This window comes from Hyperolius riggenbachi, chromosome 4 (assembly GCF_040937935.1).
Source record: "Hyperolius riggenbachi isolate aHypRig1 chromosome 4, aHypRig1.pri, whole genome shotgun sequence".
Classification (NCBI taxonomy): domain Eukaryota; kingdom Metazoa; phylum Chordata; class Amphibia; order Anura; family Hyperoliidae; genus Hyperolius; species Hyperolius riggenbachi.
In genome coordinates this window covers 118,026,446-118,050,678 of record NC_090649.1, presented here as the reverse complement: position 1 = coordinate 118,050,678, position 24,233 = coordinate 118,026,446, and the positions used below count along the sequence as shown (strand labels likewise).

At 44.2% G+C, this 24,233-nt stretch overlaps 1 protein-coding gene across 1 annotated transcript in view; it reads right to left on the bottom strand.

The window, feature by feature from the left end:
• RAB6B (RAB6B, member RAS oncogene family) overlaps positions 1 to 24,233 on the bottom strand; it is an 86,503-nt gene that overhangs the window by 14,927 nt on the left and 47,343 nt on the right. Inside the window, exons 2-4 of the mRNA XM_068280427.1 lie at positions 20,385 to 20,443; positions 19,227 to 19,280; positions 10,502 to 10,607 (exon numbers count right to left, since the gene is read on the bottom strand). Coding sequence (XP_068136528.1) covers positions 10,502 to 10,607; positions 19,227 to 19,280; positions 20,385 to 20,443 — 219 coding nt within the window. The remainder of the gene's footprint in view (positions 1 to 10,501; positions 10,608 to 19,226; positions 19,281 to 20,384; positions 20,444 to 24,233) is intronic.

Sequence of the window (24,233 nt, the reverse complement as noted above, 5' to 3'; positions counted from 1 at the left end):
AGCTCTTTTACCATTGTAGGCACTGTTATTGGCCTGAGGAAGCGGGCTCAGACCCGTGAAACGCGTTGCCTGTGCTAAATAAAAAATCTTTTGTTATACACAAAGATTTCGTCATTGAGGTAAGCTACCTCATAGCCTTTTGTGATTTTAAGCTGTTTTTAGACACTTTTATTCAACCAGGGCGCCTCTTTCCCCCAAATTGTGCTTAGTTTACCCCCACAAACTCTGTGTCTGAGGGGGGGTGACAGACCACCTGTGTGTTCAACCACGGTGGACCCCTGTCCCCGTTTTTTCCCAAGAGAGCGACCACATCCAGTCCCGGCTGGACTACCCCGAGTGGAGTCAGGTTTATGGTCTCCACCTGCTTTCTGTGGTCGGTTGCCCCCTGCAACCCTCCTTTGTGAACAGTATTTTGATTCATTACTATCTACTTGTACACCGACATATTACACTACTGGGCTCCCGCTTTTGTCTCCTATACTTTTGTCTCACAGGGTGCCGAGACACCCCCACCGCATCCCATGCTGCATGACTTTTTCAGACACAGATAGCAATGGCTTGCCCGCTACAACAAGTGGAGAGAACTGATGGGATGGTCACAGCGGATCGTCGTACTCTGGATCTGCGTTGATCATTCATTGCACAACTCTTGCACAACTCTACCTAATTAGGCTGTGGCACTGGGATCACTGCACCTGTGTGGGGGCTGCATACAGAAGAGGTGGGCTGCTGCCCCTGGAAGACAAGGGCTAGGTATGTTATTGGAAGGCTGCACATTGGTAGAAAGTTGCATTTGGAGGAAGGCCAGACATTCCGGGGGAGGACTGTACATGCAGAGGAAGACTGCACACTGGAAATAGGAGGAGATCTGCTGCATAGAGCATATTGCACTTGTGCTGGAGACTGACTATGCACAATGGTGCTGCTCACGGCTGTTTCTGCCTATTTTGGCACCCCAGGCAAGGCAGCTTTTGTCTCCCTACCCTAATATAGTTAACAGGAAGGTCATAACCTGCGTCAGTTACTTTTCTGGGCTCCAATCAGAAATTGATAGTTTACATAGAAATAATGTTTCTGAAAATAAGTTTGTAAAATATGCACAAATTATTCCCAGACCAAATGCATCTCATAGCCCCAAACTCACAGAACACATACAACAAACCCTTCCAGTAACGGTTTGAAAGGGGAATGTACCCACTTTACAGACATCATACTGTTTATATACAGCCTGGGTCTTTATAGATTAGAATACTCTTGGAAATACAATCAGAGTTGCAACGCCCATTTGGGTGTTAAAAATACAATTCATCCATTTCTTAATACAACTAGCAGTTGGCTATAAAAAAAAAACTGCATAAAGTACAGTGTGCCAAGACTAGTTCTGTGGTGCCTGTCACATGCCCCCTAGTGGCCAGACTGCTCAATGCCTTCCAATCCCTTTCAATGCACAGACAAGCCAATATCGTGAATGCAGGTATAAGTCTGCTACCATCCATTTTATCCGAGAAAAGGGAAAACCGCTCTGACTATTCTAAACCTGTGATTAAAAATTGTGAAAACACTTTGGTCTGGCTGAAACAATACTATACTTCAAGTAGCGAATCTTCAGAAAGGCGAGGATTTTTTTCTACGGTGCTCAGACCAGGTATGCAGCTGAAAAAAAATGACCTTTAGTCTTTTATTTAAATGCAATTTAAATAATTCATATATGCAGGAAATTATTAAAAGCAACAATTATGGAGACGGTAGCCACAGATAAAATAAAAGGGTAAAAAACAAGAAAAAGACTACTTAGAGGTTTTGGTAGAAAGATGTTCTTTGTGTGGAAATCCAGGAAAGTTCCCTTGTTGCAGAATTCAGGGAAGCTAGCCATGGGTTCTCTTACTAGCTTCAATTCATATGTGGTGTTAAATGGAGAACTCCTATCAGATTACAGTCCTTTGCTTATATGGGGCCCAGCTCGTGAGGGCGGAACTCAGTGCCAGGCCCTGGGCTGGGGTGTTGCTTTATTTTGGAGGAATCTTCGAATCCCAAATATGTGACTTTTTTTGTATATTGAGCCACATTCATTGCACACAAATAATAATAGCAACATTCCCTTCCTGAGAATTTTAATAACTGGGTGACTGTTTATGTCAGCTTCTTAAATGAAATATGAGAGTGCTTAGCCGGACATTAGCAGTAAAATGATATACGGTTCATATAGATCACAAAAATTGTATCTCTTTAAAGGACAAAATAAGAAAGTATAGTTATTAAATATTGCCAGAACTCTTGCTTCTGCTCTGTCTGCCCCATGCTGAGCTGAAAGCTTGCTTATGCAGCGTATTACCAAATGGTACTTTTCAAGCTGGTGTTCACACCTCTGTGTGAGCTGCCTGCTGAAGGAAGATTATTTTCATGCTAGAGTGCAAACCTAACTGCTAGGTAATGAAAAAAAAACATTGTCATCCCAGAATAGTAGCTGGCAGCCACTTGAATAGGACAGACTCCAGGTTTTGCCATGTGAAACACAATCAGCGATCACAAAACTGATTGATTGCATTTTTACCATGGTTCGTCCGTGACAGTGTCTTCTCCTACAGTTGTCACTCTAGGCATCTGCCTGATTTGCCTATGCCTAAAACCGCCCTGGTACTGCTGTTGCATATAGAGAAATGAGGTTGTTTATGTAAGAAGGGATCTGCTGCATAGGAGGTGGCGGCACATGGAAGGGGAGAACTGCCTTGTATATAAGACATGGTGGCACAAGAATAACTTTCCTGGGGGGAGTGGGGAACAATTAAGTTAAAATCTGTCCCTGCTTATGAGTGCAATAAGGTATTGTGACTCTCACCTCAATAATAACCTACCTAGATAGTTTCATAGCACAGCATCGCTTTCTTTAAAATGCAGCCAGTGGAGTCTCCTCAGTACCATGTGTTCTTCTGCTTGTGCACCCACACACATATCTGGATCTGTGAACACAGCTGTGAGCCATGTGATAAGGAGAGAACTTAACCGAGCTAACAAGATGTTAAAGACCTGCTAATAGCTACTGTTAATTACCTAATGAACTGATTTTGTTTTTACTGATTAGCGAAACGAGTTTCCCCTGCAGGGCTCTCCCGCTGATAGTGACACACTGCAGTATGCAGCAGCTCCAGTAGATGGCACCCCATTCACTGTGTCTACACTGCTCTCCTACCTAATTATACTGTGAGAAGTCCCTCAGCAGCCTTTTCTGTGCTTCTATTCAGATGGGTCTTCTTATCCCAGCCACCAGCTGAATGTTGATTATTCCACTGAATTAAACATGCCTGGCTGCCTTATTTAAAGAGCAAGCTATACAAAATACAAGCACCTTTTTTATTGTCACAAAATGAAAATATTTTGATAATTAGCCGATTGAACTCTGTTACATGACAAGACAGACAAACTGTGTTACAAAGGAATTAATACAGCCAAGGGTTTAGCGACATACATTATGCCCAATTAGGTAAATGCACACAGCAAGCTGCTACCGCTAAGACAAAAGCTGCCTGTCTGCAGACGCAAATCGCAAATGCAGTAGCAACATATCATTAAGCAGACATACAAAGCATTTTTTTTTACACAACACTTTGTAAAGCCAAAATATATGTAAGGTTAGATAACTTGCACAATGGGTAGGGCAAATTTACATACTAATTGTAGAAAGAAAAAGATCTACCCAGACACAGAGCTTAAAGTGAACCTTCGGACTAAAAATCTACTCAGCAGAACTGAAAAGGCTTGGTGTTTCTTTAACAATTTCACAGCATCAGAACTTTGTTTTTCTTACCAAAGCATCATTTTTAACTGCATGTTTAACTAAGCTCCACCCATCAAAGAAAAAAAGCCCGGTCTTTTTTCCCCTGATGCTGTGCAGAGCATGATGGGATTTCCCATGTTGATATTCACATTGCCTAGCAACTGGGAGAGGTACTCAGGACTCAGGACAGTTGGAACTGTGTCTCATGCTCCCTGTCACCTCCTCTCAACCAAAAAGATGGCTGCCATCATGAAATCAAACATTTGCCTGTTCTTTTAAAACAGTGTGGGTAAGAGATTATATTACCTATCTATTTTAATTAACATAACTAATGTAACTTAATCACAGTATGTTTGTTTAGGCTGGATTTCCTCTTTAAAGGACAGATCCTAGATGTTTAAATGAACAGTAAAAATGACCTTTCTCTGTTCTGCCCTCCGTTTGGGAGTAAATCGATGCAGTATTCTCCCTTGACCCAGAAGTAGTTCTGTGTAGTTATTTCCTTTACAAATGCCCTGCTATGTGGCACGCAGGCTCAGAGTCCTGGGCGGCGCCTGCGCATTCTGTTTAGCTGTGGGCAGGACCACGTCATGTTCGGCCTTTCCCTGCATCATTTCCTGTCACATGACGTGTGGAAATTTGAAAAAGACACAAATGCTCTGCAATCTTCCTGCGCCTGCGTTCCACACGGTCTTTGAATTTTAACTGCGCCTGCGCCAGCACAACAGCATTCCAGGTCAAGACATCCGACTTCGGAGGTCGGAACCGGAATCGCAGGCAAATGCAGCCATTATGGGGGATTTTAATTGCACAGGTCAGGGAGGCCGGACATAAGCTGCAAGAAAAGGTATGTCATTTAAAAAAATAATCTTCTTGGACCTTCCCTTTAAGTATCAAATGTATATGAATTTTATTAAAGGGGCATACCCCACACTAATGAATATAAGAAATGGAAACAGGAACTTTGATGAACCTGTTTGAAGCCAATGTTTCCCGATTACTGAAAAAAAGCCAGCTACTTACCTAAGGTGTCCTAATGAGCCTCCCCTCTCCTCTCCCAGTGCCTTCGTCGTAGCGGCAGCTCCCCCGTTTAAATCCCCCGCCGCGGGGACTTCTGGAAGTCTTCGGAAGGCGAGTCCTCTTGAAGACAGGCGGCTCCATACTGCGCATGCGCTATGACGCGATAGAGGGCGCTCGCTCATGCGCAGTTTGGAGTGGCCCGTCTGCCGATGCATTGTCCACTAGAGCAGCCACATAACTCAGATGTATTACTGGGGGGGGTCATACTTTCTGACCACCCAGCACAACAAGGCTAAGAGCTGGATAATGGGAGAGGTTACACAGGCTGCCCAGAGCAACTGCAGCTCTGGGCTTCCGATATCAATACAAATAAAACACAATGGCAGCGCAGTGCGATGTTGCACTGCCTTAGTTCGCACTGTGCTGCCTTAGCGATAGCAAGTATTCAGACAGGTAGAAGACAGGACTATAGATTGGAGCGTAACTAGTAGCAACTGCAGCTCACTGTCACGTCCACAGAAGCAGAGCAAGCTGGCTTACAACAGTCACCAGCAAGCATCCACCCAGGGAAGACTACAGGATAGAACGTAACTAATAGCAACTGCAGCCTATAGTTACGTTCCCAGAAACTAGAGTAGCAGGAATACTTCCAGTCACCAACATGGCGATGGCAGAATCCAAGCTATCAGGATAATGGACTTCACTGACCCACCGCGGATGCAGCGAACATCCATCAAGCATGGAACTAGGCAATACACAATGATAAGAAAAATAACAAATGCCTCAACTAACAGATAAATATATATTAGCAAGTCTGCATATATATTTATCAAGAACTAGCTAAAGCACAAGTAATAAGGTCGCATAGAACTACAATAACAGAACTATACAGAGTAACAAGGTGCCCAGTAGATCAGCGTACTGACCACTATGACGGGTGGGGTATGAAATGGGAGGCAGACCTTTACGCTGGCATCAGCCAATGGATGCAGGTATGCAACTCTCCACGCAGCTGAATGGTAATCACTCAATCCTGAGCTGGCTTGATTACCATTTGCTAGCTGGCTGTGAATGCAAAGGACTCCCATAAGAAATACATGCAGTATTATGTAACAACATGCATGCAGGAAATCCAGGGCTATCTGGCCGCAGCTCAGCTGCCACAAGCAATTGGTGGAATGATGACAGCATCCTGAGCTGCCCAGAACTGCCGAGCGATTGCAAATGACAACGAGACCCATTGCAAATGCAAAACCGAATGCAAGCAGATAAGCCAGAACTGTCCGTTTGCAGCTTCACTGCAACGGGCAGAATACGCTACAGGAGGGATCCTTACACCTGGCTTGTTTCCATCCATCCCACCCCTCTACTGCTTCTGTATTTACTGTGCACTAGACCTCCAGCATTTGTGTTGCTCTTACGCCTGAAAAGTATTTGAACGGACAAAAAACACCCAAAGAAATTCTAGTTCTCCTAAACAAAACTACATATATATTATATTTAACACTAGTATATTTAACACTTAGGTACTTTAACCTAGTGATAAAATACTGCTAAATCAATTCAGACATAACAAATACTTTAAAAATCCTCTGGTCCATAAGGTAAAACAACCTTTAGATGGGAACTGGTTAAGGAGAATTTTTATGTACAAATGAATTAGAATTACATTCTGCTGAGGAGATACAGTCCATAATTTCATAATTTATAGCTGCATTCCACACTTGGCACTTGGAATACAGAGAAAACACAGGTGTTTACTGTATCATAATGCATTTCATTTTAGCAAAACTGCAAAAATACGGACAAGCATGAATAGGCCTTCACTGATACAGTGAGTGACAGGCTAGGTCACATTAAATATTTACAGAACTGTGCAGTATGCCAGCTGTGTGAAAGGGCACAGCTTGGGGTGTTCTACAATGATGGGCAGCATTCAAGGAACTTGGTTTTGTGCCGAAAGGCTACAGAGATATAAATCCAACCCTGGGTATCTAAATGTCAAATATTCTACTTGCTTTTTCTCACATTATAGGGTGAGGCCCAAACAGAACGTTGAGGCATTTTACAGGCTATGCAGACGTGTGAAAAAAGAACTACGTATTGTTCTATATGCCCTTTTTGAAATCTCTCTCACTCTTTATGAATAATCACAAAATGGCCGACCTCTTTAGCCAGCTGTTAAACAGAAACTGTAGTAGGTTTCAGACAGCACGTTTATTTATTCTTTAATTTTTACATGCAGATTTATTTTTTGTTCAACTTTGATGAGCAGAGATATTTGTTTCCCATTAAGGGCCTGTTCACTCAGGTGTCCCACAGTGTTTCGGTCAAATGCCTTTCTGGGTGCAGAAGAGCATTTGACAGCTTTCGGCGGCTTTCAGCAGTATCTGCATTTTTCACACCCATAGGAGGACACGAAGGAGGGGCAGTAAATGACCCTAGAAGAAACCTGTTGTTTTCAGGGTCGGCACAAATGACAGGAAAAATATGGATTAAAATGCAGGGTTTGCACAAATTATGGTAAATGGTGGGAAGTGGCGGTATCAGCGCTGCCCATTTACTTGAATGGGAAGTGCTTAAAGGGGCACTACAGCGAAAAACTGTAACATTTAAAATATGTGCAAACATATACAAATAAGAAGTACATTTTTTTCAGAGTAAAATGAGCCATAAATTACTTGTGTCCTATGTTGCTGTTACTTACAGTAGGTTGTAGAAATCTGACAGAAGTGACAGGTTTTGGACTAGTCTATCTCTTTATAGGGGATTCTCAGGGATTTATTTATTTTCAAAAGCACTTAGTGAATGGCAGTTGCTCTGTCCACCTGCCAAAAACTGTGTAGGGAGCAGGGAAGCTGGCCAGCATCATTGTTTCAATCCTTTTTAGGGAATATCTTCATAAAGAAGAAAAGACTTGCTGAGAATCCCTATGAAGAAATGGACTAGTCCAAAACCTTCACTTCTGTCAGATTTCTACTGCCTACTGTAAGTGAGATAGGAGAAAAGTAATTTATGGCTCATTTTACTCTGGAAGAAATGTACTTCTTAATTTTATTTGTTTGCACATATTTTAAATTTTACAGTTTTTTGCTGTAGTGCCCCTTTAAATGACAAGCGCTGCAGTCGGCAGTAAATGACATGCAAGTGTCCTTGTGAACCGGCCCATAATAATAACAGCTCTGTGCTCTCTGTAAAAGCTTGTTCACGCAGTACATATTACCAAGCACATATGCAGTCCTACCCAAAAACCATTGCTGGTCACAAACCTTACCACAAAGCAGGGACGGATCTAGATCAAGTTGCGCCTGGGGCAAGGTCAGGTTTTGGCGCCTAAAGGTCAGGTTTTGGCGCCTAAACTGCCATTCCCCATCCAGTTTTGGCACCTAAAGGTCAGGTTTTGGCACCTAAAGATCAGGTTTTGGCACCTAAACTGCCATTCCCCATCCAAATTTTGCCGCCTTTTTAAGAATTCAACAAACTGCGCCTGGGGCAAGATACCCACCTGCCCCCCCCCCCCTAGATCCGTCCCTGCCACAAAGTGGTAAGGTCAGGTGTGGCCCAATTTGCTGCACATTCAATGCAATAAAATGCTGCTGGATGGACTCTACTTAGTGCAATGCATAGTGCCTCACCAGTGTTAACAAACAGTATAAAGAGAACCTTTTTATACTTTGTAAAACATTTAATGTAAAGCTCTGTGTCAGAGCTACAAGGATGGCCAGGTGTCAGTGGCAGTAAATTATCCACTCCCCATAAATCATTAGAGGTTTGAAACTCTGCCCTCCTTCATCAGAAGGATGGCCACAGCCATTTTTATCTGATAATCTTCACCTACAGAGCTTCGGAATACCTTTCAGGGTCCGGGACTTTGGGGGCCTGGAGACTGGCTGCTCGTGCCATCCCTGCTACCAAGTAATTGTACTATTATGTAAAACTGAGGGGCCTCCTTCTAGTTTAGAGGAGACCGCGTAATCCGTTCAGCCCTTGAATAAGCTGGTACCAGGGGCGTAACAATAGACCCTGCTAGGGATGCCGCAGCAGGAGGGCTCAGAAGTCGAAGGGGACCTTGTGGGGAAGAAGTTTCTTTTCCTTGTCCTGAGAGACAGGGGGGCACAGAGAGAGAAAAACGTTCTGCTCTTTGCATAATTGTTCTAATGACTGCATCTGCTCAGCCACTGATAAGGAACCATACAAAGTTTTGTAGGCAGTTCCTATTCAGTGTGCAGCAGGGTCTTGTGAACAACGCCCAGCCCCCAGCTTCTCCACCCCTCCCCAAGTGCTGTGTACTGAAGTGATGCTGGAGGAATCTACAGAGCCAGTTCTGCTCCATCAGAGAAGAACAGAGTGAGTGTAATAAGCTGAGGCTGGGAGCACACTCGTCTGTTGGTTTTCTGTATGCCTTTGTTACAAAGGGAGAGGGTGGAGTTTAATACCTCTAATGGTTTACGGACGGCAGGCGAGTTACATCAGCTGACAACCCCCGATCTTTGCAGCTCTGAAATAGAGCTTTACATCAAAGGACACCTGAACTGAGAGGGATATGGAAGCTGCCATATTTATTTCCTTTTAAACAATACCAGTTTCCTGACTGTCCTGATTATCCTCTGCCTAGAATACCTTTAGCCATAGACCCTGAACAAGCATGCAGGTCAGATGTTTCTGACTGAAGTCCAACTTAATGTAGTCGGGAGCACCTCAGAGTTATTTGCAGTCGTTCTGCTGATAATGGCGGACACATATAATGTGCTCACTGTAACTGCATCAGCTTGCCCTGCTTTTAAGATGGCGACAGGGGCGTAGCAATAGGGGGTGCAGAGGTAGCGACCGCATCGGGGCCCTTGGGCCAGAGGGGCCCCGAAGGGCCCTTCCTCGACTACAGTATTAGCTCTCTATTGGTCCTGTGCTGGTAATAATCACTTCTATAGATACTATGAAAAGTGGTAGTCATTAACAGACTGTCCCCCATCCCCTTCTTGCATCTCTGACACTGTAGTTGCCATTGGCAGGTTTTGGTGCGCCGTATCACTTGTTATGTATATAGAGTGCATGGGGGGCCCCATTGTAAAACTTGCATCAGGGCCCACGGCTCCTTAGCTACGCCACTGGATGGCGACCTTAGAATCACAGCCGATGGCCAGGATTTAGTTAGTGAATTCCCCTAATTCGTCACAGGCCAGACACTGTGTCTTTACACAACTGATTTTTATTTTGGAGATGTGTTTTTTGGTCAGTTTTGGGCAAGCACACCTTTATATTTCAGTTTAGTGAATAACCCTCCGAAAGTACTTAGCTGGCTGCATCGTACACCTTTGTTTTACTGTTGAGATGTACCGTACTTTAAAACAAAAGTCTGGGCAGTAACGATGTGTCGGGTTACCAATTGATATGCACCTTGGGAGATACGTAAGTGACGCGAATGGGAGGGGAAGTGATGTGATGCGTCATTGCATCCCTTCTGTCAGTGGAAAAGGGCCATAACTTTGTACCCTCACAGTGACAGTACACAGACTTGATTGCCTGGCAAATAGGAAATATTCAAAGCTAACATTTCACATGTCCCAAATGGAAAACTATATTTTGATTGTGTAATACATTAAAAATAAAATGTGTGTAACAGGAATTTCTACAAGGAAGAAAGAATCATTTACTATTTAGGTAATAAAGTATCTTCCCTAGTAATATTTAAAGCAAAAAAATAATACTCACTCGTGATGTCATAAACTACCACAGCCACAGTAGAGTCTCGGATATAGCTTGGGATGAGGCTACGGAACCTCTCTTGACCAGCGGTGTCCCAGAGCTGCAACCTGACCTGAGAGAACATGACATGTGACAAGTGATACAGGAAGCCACAGGAGTGTTATATATGCCAGTTTACTACCACACCATTCACTAATCCAATGCCTTCATATTGTTTACCTATGCATATTATTCCTAAAAAAACCAAATTGGTGGCATGGTGTATTATTCACGTATAGGGTGGCAGTCTATCTGCTGCTCTGCCTGCACATGCAGTCCTGCTTACTGTACTGACATCTATTTCAGTTAATTTCTACAGCTATTTTTTCAGTCTTTGTTTCCTCCACATAAACCAGCAGGTTTTGTTAGTGATGACATATACTGTGGATCTCTACGGCAATGGCTGGTTAACACAGTACAGTCGCCTGATCCCTCCTAATAATAAACTAACCAATTATTTATTTCTGCTACAGCCGTAATGGTGTGCTGTCTTATGCCAGTGATTTGTGGAGCTTTTACTAACCACTTGGATTAAATGCCCCATACTTTATTGAACTGAAGGACCAGCTATCTCATTGAACATTAGATTGCCTGAAATGAATGCGAGCTGTGATCTGAAGCTGAGAAATCCAATACCATCAGCAAGAGCACTTTGAGGAGCAGGCATATAACAGTCTCAGTGCTGTCATAGCACATGAATGTCACAATATATTGCTGAATCCATAGAAGGGGCCAAGTTCAAAATACAGAGGTGTTCTTTACTCATCCACTACAATAATGCTCTCAAAGATGATGAATACTACATGCTATGTATAAAGCTAAATATAACATAACAGATTCTTACAAAGCATATCAACAATGCTGATCTTGTTAGAACCATGCATGTTGTTCTGTGTGGAAGGGTGAGCAATGCACCCTAAGGGCCCTTTTACACTTAATCAGTTGCTCTCAGTTAAAACGGAAAGAAAACTGATTTTCAAAGTAAGTCCCATGTTTTCCTATGGCACCTTTCACACTTAACGCATTTTAACTGAAATCTTCCCGATGCACTGCTATGGAAAAACCACGAACCAATGCGCACTAACGCATACTAACGCATACCTACTGATTAAGTGTAAAAGGGGTCTGAGAAGAAAACACACTGACAACGGGAGTCCAAATGGTGCAGCATGTCACAAAGGATATAAACCTGGCTTTTTTAACAACGTTCGGCTCTTTTGTTGGCCTGAGGAAGTGGGCAGGGACCCACGAAACACATTGCGCGCGCACACACACACACACACACACACACACACACACACACACACACACACACACACACACACACACACACACACACACACACACACACACACACACACATATATATATATGAATTTGTTGTAATTGAGGCAAGCCACCTCCCCCTTTTTTTTCTTTTATGTCTTTTTAAGTTAGTTTTATACACTCCCGGGTGCCTCTTACTCCCTTTGTTCATATATGTTGTTGAGGGATAATAAGAGGGCAGCAAGGTGCCAGCGCAGCCACTTACCGATGCTCCGGCCCCGCCTCTGGTTCACTTCTGGAATTTCCGACTCTAAAGTCGGAAAACCACTGCGCCTGCACGGCTCTCGCTCCCGCTGACATCACCAGGAGCGTACTGCGCAGACGCAGACCATACTGGGCCTGAGCAATACACTCCTGGTGGCATCATTAGGAGGGAGGGCGCGGCTGCACAGGCGCAGTGGTTTTCCGACTTTGAGTCTGAAATTCCAGAAGTGAATCGGAGGCGGGGCCGGAGCATCGGTGAGTGGCTGCGTGGGCACAGGGTGTCTGCGGGGGACCATTAGAAGCCCCGGGTAAGTTCAACTCTTTTTTTCCCTACCCCTCTACAGTAGTCCTTTAATGTTGGTAGATTGCTGTCATTGGGAGGTAAAATGTGACTATTGTATATAACGAAAACTTTCCGCCTTAATTTTAATATTATTCAGCTGGGATCGAAACTACAAAAATGTAAAAGTTCCCAAAAAGTAAACATTTAATGAGTAAACGTTTGATCCTTGTTGTAATCTTTCTGCTTCAACTTAAATCAAACCTAAAGTGAAAATAAACTGACGAGATAATTGTATCTATAATTCTAATCCTAAACAGACCTTTCCTGGCATATTTTGGTGTTAAAGGTTAAAAAAACATATCCTCATGTACCTGAGATAGTGAACACTTAGATTTTAAATGCTGTCCCTTCAGGTACCCTTTAAGGCTAACTTAGAAATTCTGCTAAAGATCAAAATGAGTAAACTTAGCAACTGCCTCATATTCATTCTTTTACTTCCCTAAACCAACTTCGCTCACATGACTAGAGGTGCCCAATAAAGACCACCACAGCCGATTAGTCAGGCGTGTATACAGAGGGTCATAACCCTTGACCCCCAACTCGCAAGCGGATCAACTCACTCCCAGCAACTGCCGACAGCATTGGTAATGCTGCCCCCGCCCACAGCATTACGTCACAAACGTGATGCTCCATTGCGCCCCCCCTCAATAGCAACACAAAGCCTCCTCAGCTACACAGCTGACTTGTGTCCATGCAGCTTGGCACAGTGATGTTCCCTGAAGAGATCGGGTCCTGATCTCCGACAGGCAACATTTATCAATGGTGTGTACACACACCTTTATAGGCTGGTCACACAATCCTGTCTTCCTTCTGCTTCTTCGCCGTGAGTAGATTCATAAAACCACTAAATCAGGGGCGTAGCAATAGGGGGTGCAGAGGTAGCGACCGCATCGGGGCCCTTGGGCCACGAAGGGCCCTCCCTCAACTAAAGTATTAGCTTTCTATTGGTCCTGTGCTCATAATAATCACTTCTATAGATACTTTGAATAATCATTGGTAATCATTAACAAGCTGTTCCCCGTCCTCTTCTTGCACCTCTGACACTGTAGTTGCTATTGGCAGGTTTTGGTGCGCCGCAGCAATTGTTATGTATAGAGTGCGTGGGGGGCCCCATTGCAAAACTTGCATCGGGCCCACAGCTCCTTAGCTACGCCACTGCACTAAATGCCTGATTTTCTCCATCATACTCATTGCTTGGAGAATGTCAGAAAAAAATAATGCTGCAGATTTGTATGCTTAATGATTGGTGCATCTGGCAGACACTGCATGTAACTTGTTTTCTCTGTTTCTTGGGCATTTTACTGATCAACGTAATTTCCTCTTCTGGGCAAATACTGTGCTAAACAAATGTCATTTGATGTCACAGTCCAGCGTACAGTAAACATCAATACAGCATTTGACTTTATTCTGGCGTGGGTGTGAGCCTTGCCTAAATCTGAGGCAATATTGTGTTCAGTCATGGTCACACCTGTGTGCAGCACACTTTTTGTGACAGCAAATTTCTCTTCTACAGTGAAGCACGAATAAGATCCAACCATAGTGGCACCACTAGCCATTTGTCACTCCAGGCGAGAAAACCTGTGGCACCCCCCCCCCCCCCTCCATGGTGCCCCTCCTTGAAAATAATCGTAATGTGGCAGTGTTTCACCAGGAAATAACCGCAATGCAGCAATGTTTCACCAGAAAAAAATTGTAATGAACAAGGTGGCAGAGGGAGACAGAAAAAACCACAGGGAGACAGAAGAAGGTGGAAGAGGGGGACAGAAAGAGCCACAGGGAGACAGTAGAAGGCACAGGGGGGCAGAGGAAGGTGCAGGGGACAGAGGTGGCACATTGGGACTGCAGAGGGACATGGAGACAGAAGGAGGCACAGGAGGACAGAAGAAGGCAGAGTGGGACTGAAGGAGGAACAGGGGGCAGAGGTAGCACAAGGGGACAAATATAAAGCCAAAGGGACATAAGGAGGCACAAAGGGGCACAGAAGGAGGCAGAGGTGACACAGGGGGACAGAAAGAGGCACATGGAGAAAGAAGGAGGCACAACGGGAGACAGAAGGACAAACAGGGGGCCAGACATGGCACAAGGGACTGAAGGAGGCACAAGGAGACAAAAGGAGGCACAAAAGGGACAGAAGGAGGCACAAAGGGGGGAAGAAGGTGGATGCACAAGGCACAGAGGTGGCGGCTGCCTGCAACATACGCTAAGTAGATGCAGCAGAAGCAAGTAATAGAACAAACATGGGGCGGGGCTTAGTATTGTGGGTGGGGCTTCATCCTGGGGGTGGGGCTTAATCCAGCAACATGGCACCCCCCAGGACCAATGGCACTCCAGGCAATGGCCTGTACTGCCTATGCCTAGAGGCTCCCCTGCCTGGGACTTTTAGGGTGGTGTCCTCTCCTCCTGACCCACTTTAAGCATTGCCACCATGTATTCATATTTTAAGGGAAAAACTGACAATAGAAGTGCATGCAGGTCCTTCTGAACATCAAAATAAGTTAAAGTGTCACCTTTAAGCGTCCGTTCACACGGACGCTTGGCGGCGTCTACCGTCAAGCGTTCGGGACCCATCGGCTAAACTCTCCCATTCAAGTGAATGGGAGCGTTTAGCATTGCACGGTTACCGTCGATTACCGTCGATTGCATAAACGCGGCGTTCTGATCCCGATTTAACGCATCGTTTCGGCCGTCCCTAGAAGCCGCATGCAACGTCCAGGGACGGCTAGCCGGCGCGGCTTCATGTCCCCCTGCGGGGCCGAGAAACGCCGATGGCGACGATCTCCGTACTGCCGCCACCGAACGAGACGTCACAGGACGACGCAACTTCTTGGCCGCCCCAACGCTGCCTGCCGCCCGTGTGAATGCCTGTATTGTCATTTGAAGCGTCAACCAGAAAGTGATACTATATAGCACAAGAGAAGAGAAAGACTGGTATAACTCCTTAGCTGAAGGACATATTAAAAAAGAAAGTGCTCTCTTTGTGCAATACAGATTCATCCTAAGTACTTTATCCTTATGTCTAAGCTATGCATATCAAGTATAACCATTTATTAACAACAACTTCACGTAAATCAACGAAGAGTAATGCTTTTGGTCAAAATAAAAATATGAAATCTAGGAGTATGTCTCCATTAAAGGATACCCGAGGTGACATGTGTCACGATGAGATATACGTGTGTCTGTACAGTGCCTAGGACATAAATAACTATGTTGTGTTCCTTTTTTTAATTTATCTGCCTGAAAGAGTTAAATATCAGGTATGTAAGTGGCTGACTCAGTCCTAACTCAGGCAGGAAGTGACTACAGTGTGACCCTCACTGATAGGAAATTACAACTATAAAACACTTTTCTAGCAGAAAATGGCTTCTGAGAACAAGAAAGAGATAAACGACCCTGTTTATCTCTTTCTTGTTCTCAGAAGCCATTTTCTGCTAGAAAAGTGTTTTAGCTCTGGCATACTTCAATGAATGTGTCATTGAGCAAAAACAATAAAACAGTTAAAACTTGTTGAAGGTATTTTGGACCATTCCTCTTTACAAAACATCCCTAGTTCATTCAGGTTTGATGGCTTTCGAGCATGGACAGCTCTCTTTAACTCACATCACAGATTTTCAATTATATTCAGGTCTGGGGACTGAGATGGCCATTCCAGAATGTTGTACTTGTTCCTCTGCATGAATGCCTTAGTGGATTTTGAGCAGTGTTTAGGGTTGAAAGATCCATCCCCGGGACAGCTTCAGCTTTGTCACTCATTCCTGGACATTGGTCTCCAGAATCTGCTGATACTGAGTGGAATCCATGCTTCCTCAACTTTGACAGGATTCCCAGACCCTGCACTGGCCACACAGCCCCACAGCATGATGGAACCACCACCATATTTTACTGTAGGTAGCAGGTGTTTTTCTTGGAATGCTGTGTTGTTTTTCCTCCATGCATAACGCCGCTTATTATGCCCAAATAACTCAATTTTAGTTTCATCAGTCCACAGCACCTTATTCCAAAATGAAGCTGGCTTGTCCAAATGTGCTTTAGCATACCTCAAGTGGCTCTGTTTGTGCTGTGAGAAAAGGCTTCCTCTGCATACAACATCTCCTTGTGTAAAGTGCACCGAATGGTTGAACGATGCACAGTGACTCCATCTGCAGCAAGATAATGTTGTAGGTCTTTGTGCTGCTGATCTGTGGGTTGACTCTGACTGTTCTCACCATTGGTTGCTTCTGTTTAATCGAGATTTTTCTTGGTCTGCCACGCCAAGCCTTAACTTGAACTGAGCCTGTGGTCTTCCATTTCCTCAATATGTTCCTAACTGTGGAAACAGCTGAAATCTATGAAACAGCTTTCTGTATCCATCCCCTAAACCATGATGGGGAACAATCTTTGTCTTCAGGTCATTTGAGAGTTGTTTTGAGACCCCAATGTTGCTACTCTTCAGAGAAATTTAAAAGAGGAGGGAAACTTACAATTGACCCCCTTAAATACTCTCTCATAATTGGATGTGTATGTAGGTCAGGGGTCACTGAGCTTACCAAGCCAATTTGAGTTCCAATAATTCTAAAGGTTTGGGAATCAATAAAATGACAACAGTTCCCAAATTTATGCACCTACTTAATTTTATTTAAACAATTATTGCACACTTTCTGTAAATCCAATAAACTTCATTTAACTTCTCAAATATCACTGTGTGTGTCTCCTATATGATATATTTAACTGTAATTTTTTATCATAACAACCAACGATTTATACAAGAAAATCATGACGATTAACAACGTTGCCCAAACTTTCGCACTTAGTACCATTTGATATTAGATTGGATTCCAGCAGAGGAATCAGCATTAGTCATGCTGCTGCTACTGGCTGCTTGATGAAGTACAAAACTATGAACTATGGATCTTGTACCACTTCACCCATAATGACACCCCCACCACCACCAGTTTAATCAGATAGAGTACAGCCTTTCCTGATCAATGTTTATAGTAATAAAACACTCAACCATTAACCAAGAGCCTTCATTTTTAATAGATTTTTAGAACATTCAGTGTTGTTATTACATCAATGTCCAATCTATGAAAACGTTTAGATGAATACTGAATGATCAACCTTACAGAATGTGAGAAGTATAGGCTGCCATATATTTTTGCTTTTAAACAATACCAGTTGCCTGGCAGTCCCGCTGATCTTTCCTGCATCAGTAGCATCTGAATCACACGCCTGAAACAAGCATGCAGCTAATCTTGTCTGTCAGATTTGACAAAAATATCAGAAACACCTTATGTTTGGGGTCTATGACTAAAAGTATTAGAGGCAGAGTATCAGCAGAACAGCCAGGCAATGTGCATTGTTTAAAAGGAAATAAGTATGGCTCCCTCCATAGCCCTCTCACTTCAGGTGTCCTTTAATGATTAAAATTGCATATATTTACTACATGTAATTATAAATTATGTAGTCAGTGTTTTCCCATTATAAAATCTTTCTTCACAGTAATTTACATTTATAAATGTATCACAGGTGGCAACAATTTCACTACTGGCAAGGTGGAATGTTTGTTTGTTGCGTGTTCTGAAGTGAGCAGAAACAACACCTGGGCCCATATGCAATTCTCTTTTTCTCCTGACTTTTTCTCCTGACTAGTTTGAAGATGAGATAACTTTTAATCTCATCTTCAAACTAACTGTTCAGCACACTGCAATTGAAAAAGTACCAAAAAGTAGGTGAAAAGGTCTGTCAAAATATTGTTTTCCTGTTGCTGGTGGCTTAAAAGTCATTTTATTAACAAGTTGTGAAAATATCCCCAAGGAGAAAACTCAGGAGAAAAAAAGTGAATTGCATATGAGCCCTGATCTACCAGAGTGAATTGGGGCAGAAGCTGCATAACTATATCACCTAGGCTAGCCCTCACTGGGAGGGCGGAGTTAGATACCAATAAACACACATATATGTATTAACATAAAATGTAGGTATCCCAGGTATTCTATATAATGTAGAGCATTCTACTATCTGTCGTTGTGGTGCCCACTATGATATTTATTAGAAATCCTGCACTTAATATGAACCGAGCACCATTATTAGCACCCAGGGCATTTCAATAGCACATTAAAAATGCATGCTAACAATGGGGCCCAATAGTTAAAAAAAACTTGAATATTCTTCTTTTTTACATTTAAAAGTTTAGCAGATGACTTTATTACCCTCCCTCTGAGGCCTGCCCACCACAGAAATTTCAGGTAGATAAGGACTGCTGTAATTATTTTATTTCACATAGAGATAGGACACTGTGCTTCAAAGAGTTTAGAGAAGTCACAGATGCTATCTTTACACCTGCCCCTGGTTAAATAAATGCACCCAGAACGGGAGTGGGGAACATGCTGCAGTATTAGAAACGAGGAGAAAAAAATTGGTGCTTGCTTCCATTAAATAATTGCAGATTGTCCAGATATGTTGGATAGACATATTTTATAATAGATGTTTTGAATGCTTCCACAGCAAGTTTTTGTTTTTTCCCCTACAGCCCATCCACATACATTAAACATAGTGGGCTTGCTAATGTCTGACTAGCTGCACATTAAGGAAGTTGAGTGTTCTGGGGCAGATGCCATTTATCTGTCTGAATACCTGGAGCCCTGTACAGAGGAGCTACAGACTAGTGCTGAGTGCCGGGGACATCAGCTCTCCAGGTCATCTCACAGCAGAAAAATGTAGCTCATTAGCAATGTGGAAGCACTTTAGCTTTATTGTCTATATCTTTATGTTCATGGCTTTGATGAGCAGTGTACACTGTAGAGTTAGCAGTGGCAATATAGTCACAGAAAGGTCCAGGATACTCACCGTCCGGTCCTCTAAGTACATTGTTTTTGACAGAAAGTCTATTCCAATTGTAGCCTAGAGAAAAGACAAACACAAAATATAAATTCCCCAGGTTCAGATGTACAGTATAAAGTGCCATGGAATATGTTGGCACTTTATAAATCAATCAATCAATAATAATAATAATAAGTAAATGGCAGGGAAGAGGATATTAATATAGGTAATTTAAACAAATATCGACAAATGCATAGGTGCAAAATGGGCGTCAGAGAAATCTGGGGGCCCAGAAAATCCGTTAGAATGTCAGTAAATTTACAGATATTCATCAGATATACATACCAATATTTTACTACAGGTAAACATAACCCTGTTCTCATAACTCCCCCCCCCCCCCACCCACGTCGTGCCTAACCCCAACCATCCCCCACACCTAACCTTATCCACCCCCCACACGGCTACCACCCCCCCCCCACGGCTACCACCCCCCCCCCCCCCCCCCGCCTAACCTTAGCCCCAGACAGCTAACCTTAACGGGGGTGTGCACCTGTGCATCAATCCGCAAGAAAAAAAAAGCCCACAAACAGAGATGGGCTTTTGAGTAATTCCGAGTAGCAAGCTACTCGGAATTGAAATGGTAATGAGTTGCTGATTACTCAGCTGTAACTGCGGATGACGGGGGGTTAAAATAATCAGAAGTCTGCGCAGTAGTCTGCGGTCCATTCCGCATCATAGGCGTACAGTGAGCCTTGTTCCACGACTCACTACCGCGTTTTAGGAAAAAACGTGATCAGTTTGATTTTCTAATGTTACAATATTCAAACTATGTTGCCCAACACTACATATTATATATTATAGTTTCTCATATTATATACAGTGTATAGTCTCTAAAAGATGCATATGCAAACCAATGCTTTCATCCTCACACTCATGTAGTGCATTTTTCCCACAGCCAATTAAAGTCTCCCCCTTTTTCTTCCACTTTTTTCTACCTTGATAGGCTGAAAAAAATAATAATTTGGCTTGCAAACGTGATTTGCCTCGGGTCTACCAGAACACATTTATTTATGGGGTTAAAAAAAGTCATGAGAGAACATGCCCAACCGCAGAGGAGATCTATTGCTATGGTGCTATGTGGACACTGTAACTAAAGATAACACAAACGTAAGAATCAATATTTACCTGATATGTATTGTCAAAACTGTCATACATAAACCGTGTGATGAGAGACGTCTTCCCAACTGCAAGACAAGAAAAGGAAAATGTTACCTCAGGCAGGAGGAGTCTGTCCATGACAGAAAGTACAGCTTTTTCATATGTATCATCAGTGTGTCGTCCAGCTCAGTGGCGTAGCTAGGGAGCCAGGGGCCCCAGTGCGAGCTTTAGATGGGACCCCCAAGCACTTAATTCATATGGAGCCTAAAAATCTACCAAGGGCATCTTAAGTGCAAGAGGTGTAATCAGAGGAGGGAAACCATTTGTTGATGATACCACTATTCATTGCAAATATAGGTCTCAGTTCTGGTTGGGTTATCAAACAAATTACCTCATGACGTAATGACATTTAGCAATTCTGGTAGATTTTAGTCATGTTTTACCTCATGAGGTAAATTATGAGGTAATTCATGAGGTAATTTGCATTCATTTTACCGAAAATAGCTATTCTCATGGAAATTAGGGGGCATGTTAGCACATAATTTACCACTCAGTTTAAGACCTGCCTGTACCTGGAGGTAAAGTCAATTGGTATGCATTTTGCAGTTTTTAGTGGAGTCCCTATTGCTGTTTTAGTGTTGTTCCTATTCAGGCTGTGTAATAGAAAAGAACAGTAGAAATAAAACTCCAAATATTTACTGGATTTTTTTCTAGAAGGGATGCCTATAAATATACTTTTCATAGGTTGCTACATAATCAAATACACCTTCTCCCCCCCCCCCCCCATTAAGCTTCTCCCTCCCTCCTAATGTGCCCCCAGTGTCCCCCCCCCCCCCCCCCCCCCGCAGAGTAAACAAATGTGCAGCGGAGCAGGCTGTAACTCTTACCGTTGCCTCTCCGCTGCGTACTGGGATCCCATCTGCTCTTCTCGCGGCTTCCAGGAAGCTGCGAGAAGAGCAGATGGGATCCCAGTACGCAGCGGAGAGGCAACGGTAAGAGTTACAGCCTGCTCCGCTGCACATTTGTTTACTCTGCGGGGGGAAGGGGACACTGGGGGGAATATTAGGAGGCAGGGAGGGAGGGAGAAGTTTAATAGCGGCGGGCATCCATGCCGCATACGCATTCCCGGGCTGGTGCCTCGATCGGGGTTTTTTTCCCCCCCCTCTCTGGCCACCCACACCCTCCTCCTCCTCCTCCCCACCCACCCACTTGAACCCTCATGCGCCTCCCTTTCGGGAGTAGTTAATTAAAAATATTAATTTAAATAAATAAATAAAAATATGTGGGCGTGGCTAGATGGTTGGGGTGTGGCCAGGGGTGTGGCCTACATGTCCCGGTTTCAACAGATAAAATGTTGGGTGGTATGCTCTTGTTTCCCCCCATTCCCTTTAGATTGTAAGCTCGCAAGGGCAGGGCTCTCTCCCCCTTTTGTGTCTTGGAAATCATTATACATTTTATTCATCATGTTATTTTTATCACTGTCATTACCAATTCTGTATTTTGTATTCTGTATGCTGTATCATTTTTTTGTATTTTGTCACTAATTATGTATCTTGTATATTAGTGTACACCATGGTCTGTATTATGTACCCCATGTTTGTTTCTTATTTGTACAGCGCCATGGAATATGTTGGCGCTTTATAAATCAATAATAATAATAACAATAACTATAGCAATAGGTGTATAAGAGTGGTCCTTGCAAACGTGGGTTGCAGTACTAGCAACCAGGCATGCTCAAATCACGAATTTGGATGAAATCCAAATAGGTGTTATTTGGATTTCATCCACTTAATTAAATCACATGTGCGGGTGGGCGAGGGGGGGTTAATCTTACCCATCAGCCGTCTTCTTGCTCCGTCCCTCGGCGCCTCCCATGATGCGCTCCAATCCGCCGTCACGTGACTATACACTTCCTCCTTCAACCCGGAAGAAGGAAGTGTTTGTAATCACGTGATAGCGGATTGGAACGCATCATGGGAGGCGCCGAGGGACGGGAGAGACGGAGCAAGAAGACGGCTGATGGGTAAGATTAACCCCCCCCTCATCCACCTGCACAGGTGATGTAATTAAGTGGATGAAATCTGAATAACACCTATTTGAATTGGGAGTGGAAAATGCACAGGGCAGTTAGACGAAGGTCGTTGGAGGACTAGAGGGGGCGGTCTGATGTATAACTGTTAACAAGCTCAGGTAGTTCAGGTTTTGTGCGCAGATTTATAGGCCAGGCACAGAATCTTGAAACTCATCCTGAATTGGATAGAGAGCCAGTGCAGGGATTTACAGAGGGAGGATGTGGATTCTGAGCAGTGAGAAGAATGGATGAGACTGGCAGCCACATTTTTAACTGATTGAAAGGGGGCAATACAGTACAAGGAACGGCCAAACAGAAGGGAGTTGCAATAATTAAGGCAGGAGATGATGAGGACATATCCTTGTGCATTCTCTTATCTTCCAGCAGCCCTTACCATGATCTAATAAGACCCAGGGGAAACCTGGCAATGCATGAAATGTCATTGAAGAACTTTTCAGCAAATCCTGGCCAGGTCTGAGGATCACTTATGATCCCCAGTCAGGCTCATTGTGCAGCCGCACGAAGCGCTATTGGGAGGGGGCGCTGTAATGGAGGGGGGAGCCGCAGCCGCTGGGAGGGCAGCCCGACCTCTCCCTCCCTTCCTCTCCCCGGGCCGCCCTCCCTGCTCCCCCCTTCAGACTGCAGAGTTAGTGCAGGGAAGCGCTCACTGTAAATAGTAACTCACCTCCGTGATTGGCGATTGGAACCTGGGAGGTAAGTTACAATTTACAGTGAGCGCTTCACTGCGCTAACTCTGCAGTCTGGAGGGGGGAGCATGGAGGGCGGCCTGGGGAGAGGAAGGAAGGGAGACCTCCCCGTGGCTGCGGCTCCCCCCTCCATTATGGGGGGGGGGGGTGGTACCTACCTAACCTAACCTATACTGGGGAGCTTCTACCTATCTAACCTATACTGGGAGGCAGCTACCTAATCTAGCCTATACTGGGGGGCAGCTACCTATCTAACCTATACTGGGGGGCAGCTACCAATCTAACTTATACTGGGGGCACCTACTTATCTATGTATTAAGGGCACCTACCTAGCTAGCCTATCCTGGTGGCAATTATACTGGCTACCTATATTGGAGGCACCTACCTATCTAACCTATGCTGGGGCAACTATTCTGGCTACCTATATTAGAAGCACCCACCTAGCTAACCTGTACTGGGGGAACCTACCTATCTAACTTATACCGGGGGAGCCTGCCTATCTAACCTATACTGGGGGCAACTATACTGGCTACCTATATTGGATGCACCTACCTGGCTAACCTATACTGGGGGCAACTATACTATGCCTGGCTACCTATACTGGGGGGCAGGGGAGCCTCTAGGCATAGGCAGTACAGGCCATTGCCTGGAGTGTCATTGGTCCTGGGGGCGCCATGTTGCTGGATTAAACCACGCCCCTGACTAAGCCCCGCCCCGACTGGTGTTTTTATTTGCTCCTGCTGCATCTGCTTAGCGTAACTTGCAGGCAGCTTCCACTGTGTCCTTCTATGCCTTGTACATCCTTTCCCCTCCCCCCCCCTTTGTGCCTCCTTCTGTCCTTTTTGTGTCTCCTTCAGTCCCTTGTGCCATATCAGACCTCAAGTTTGTCCTTCTGTCTCCCTTTATGCCTCCTGTCTCCCTTTGTGCCTCCTGTCTTCATGTGCCTCCTTCAGTCCCCCTGTGCCACCTCTGCCTCCTTCTGTCCCCCTGTGCCTCCGTTTGTCCCTTGTGCCTTTCTTTGTCCGCCTGTGCTACCTCTGCCCCCCTGTTCCTCCTTCAATCCCACTCTGCCTCCTTCTGTCCTCATGTGCCTCCTTC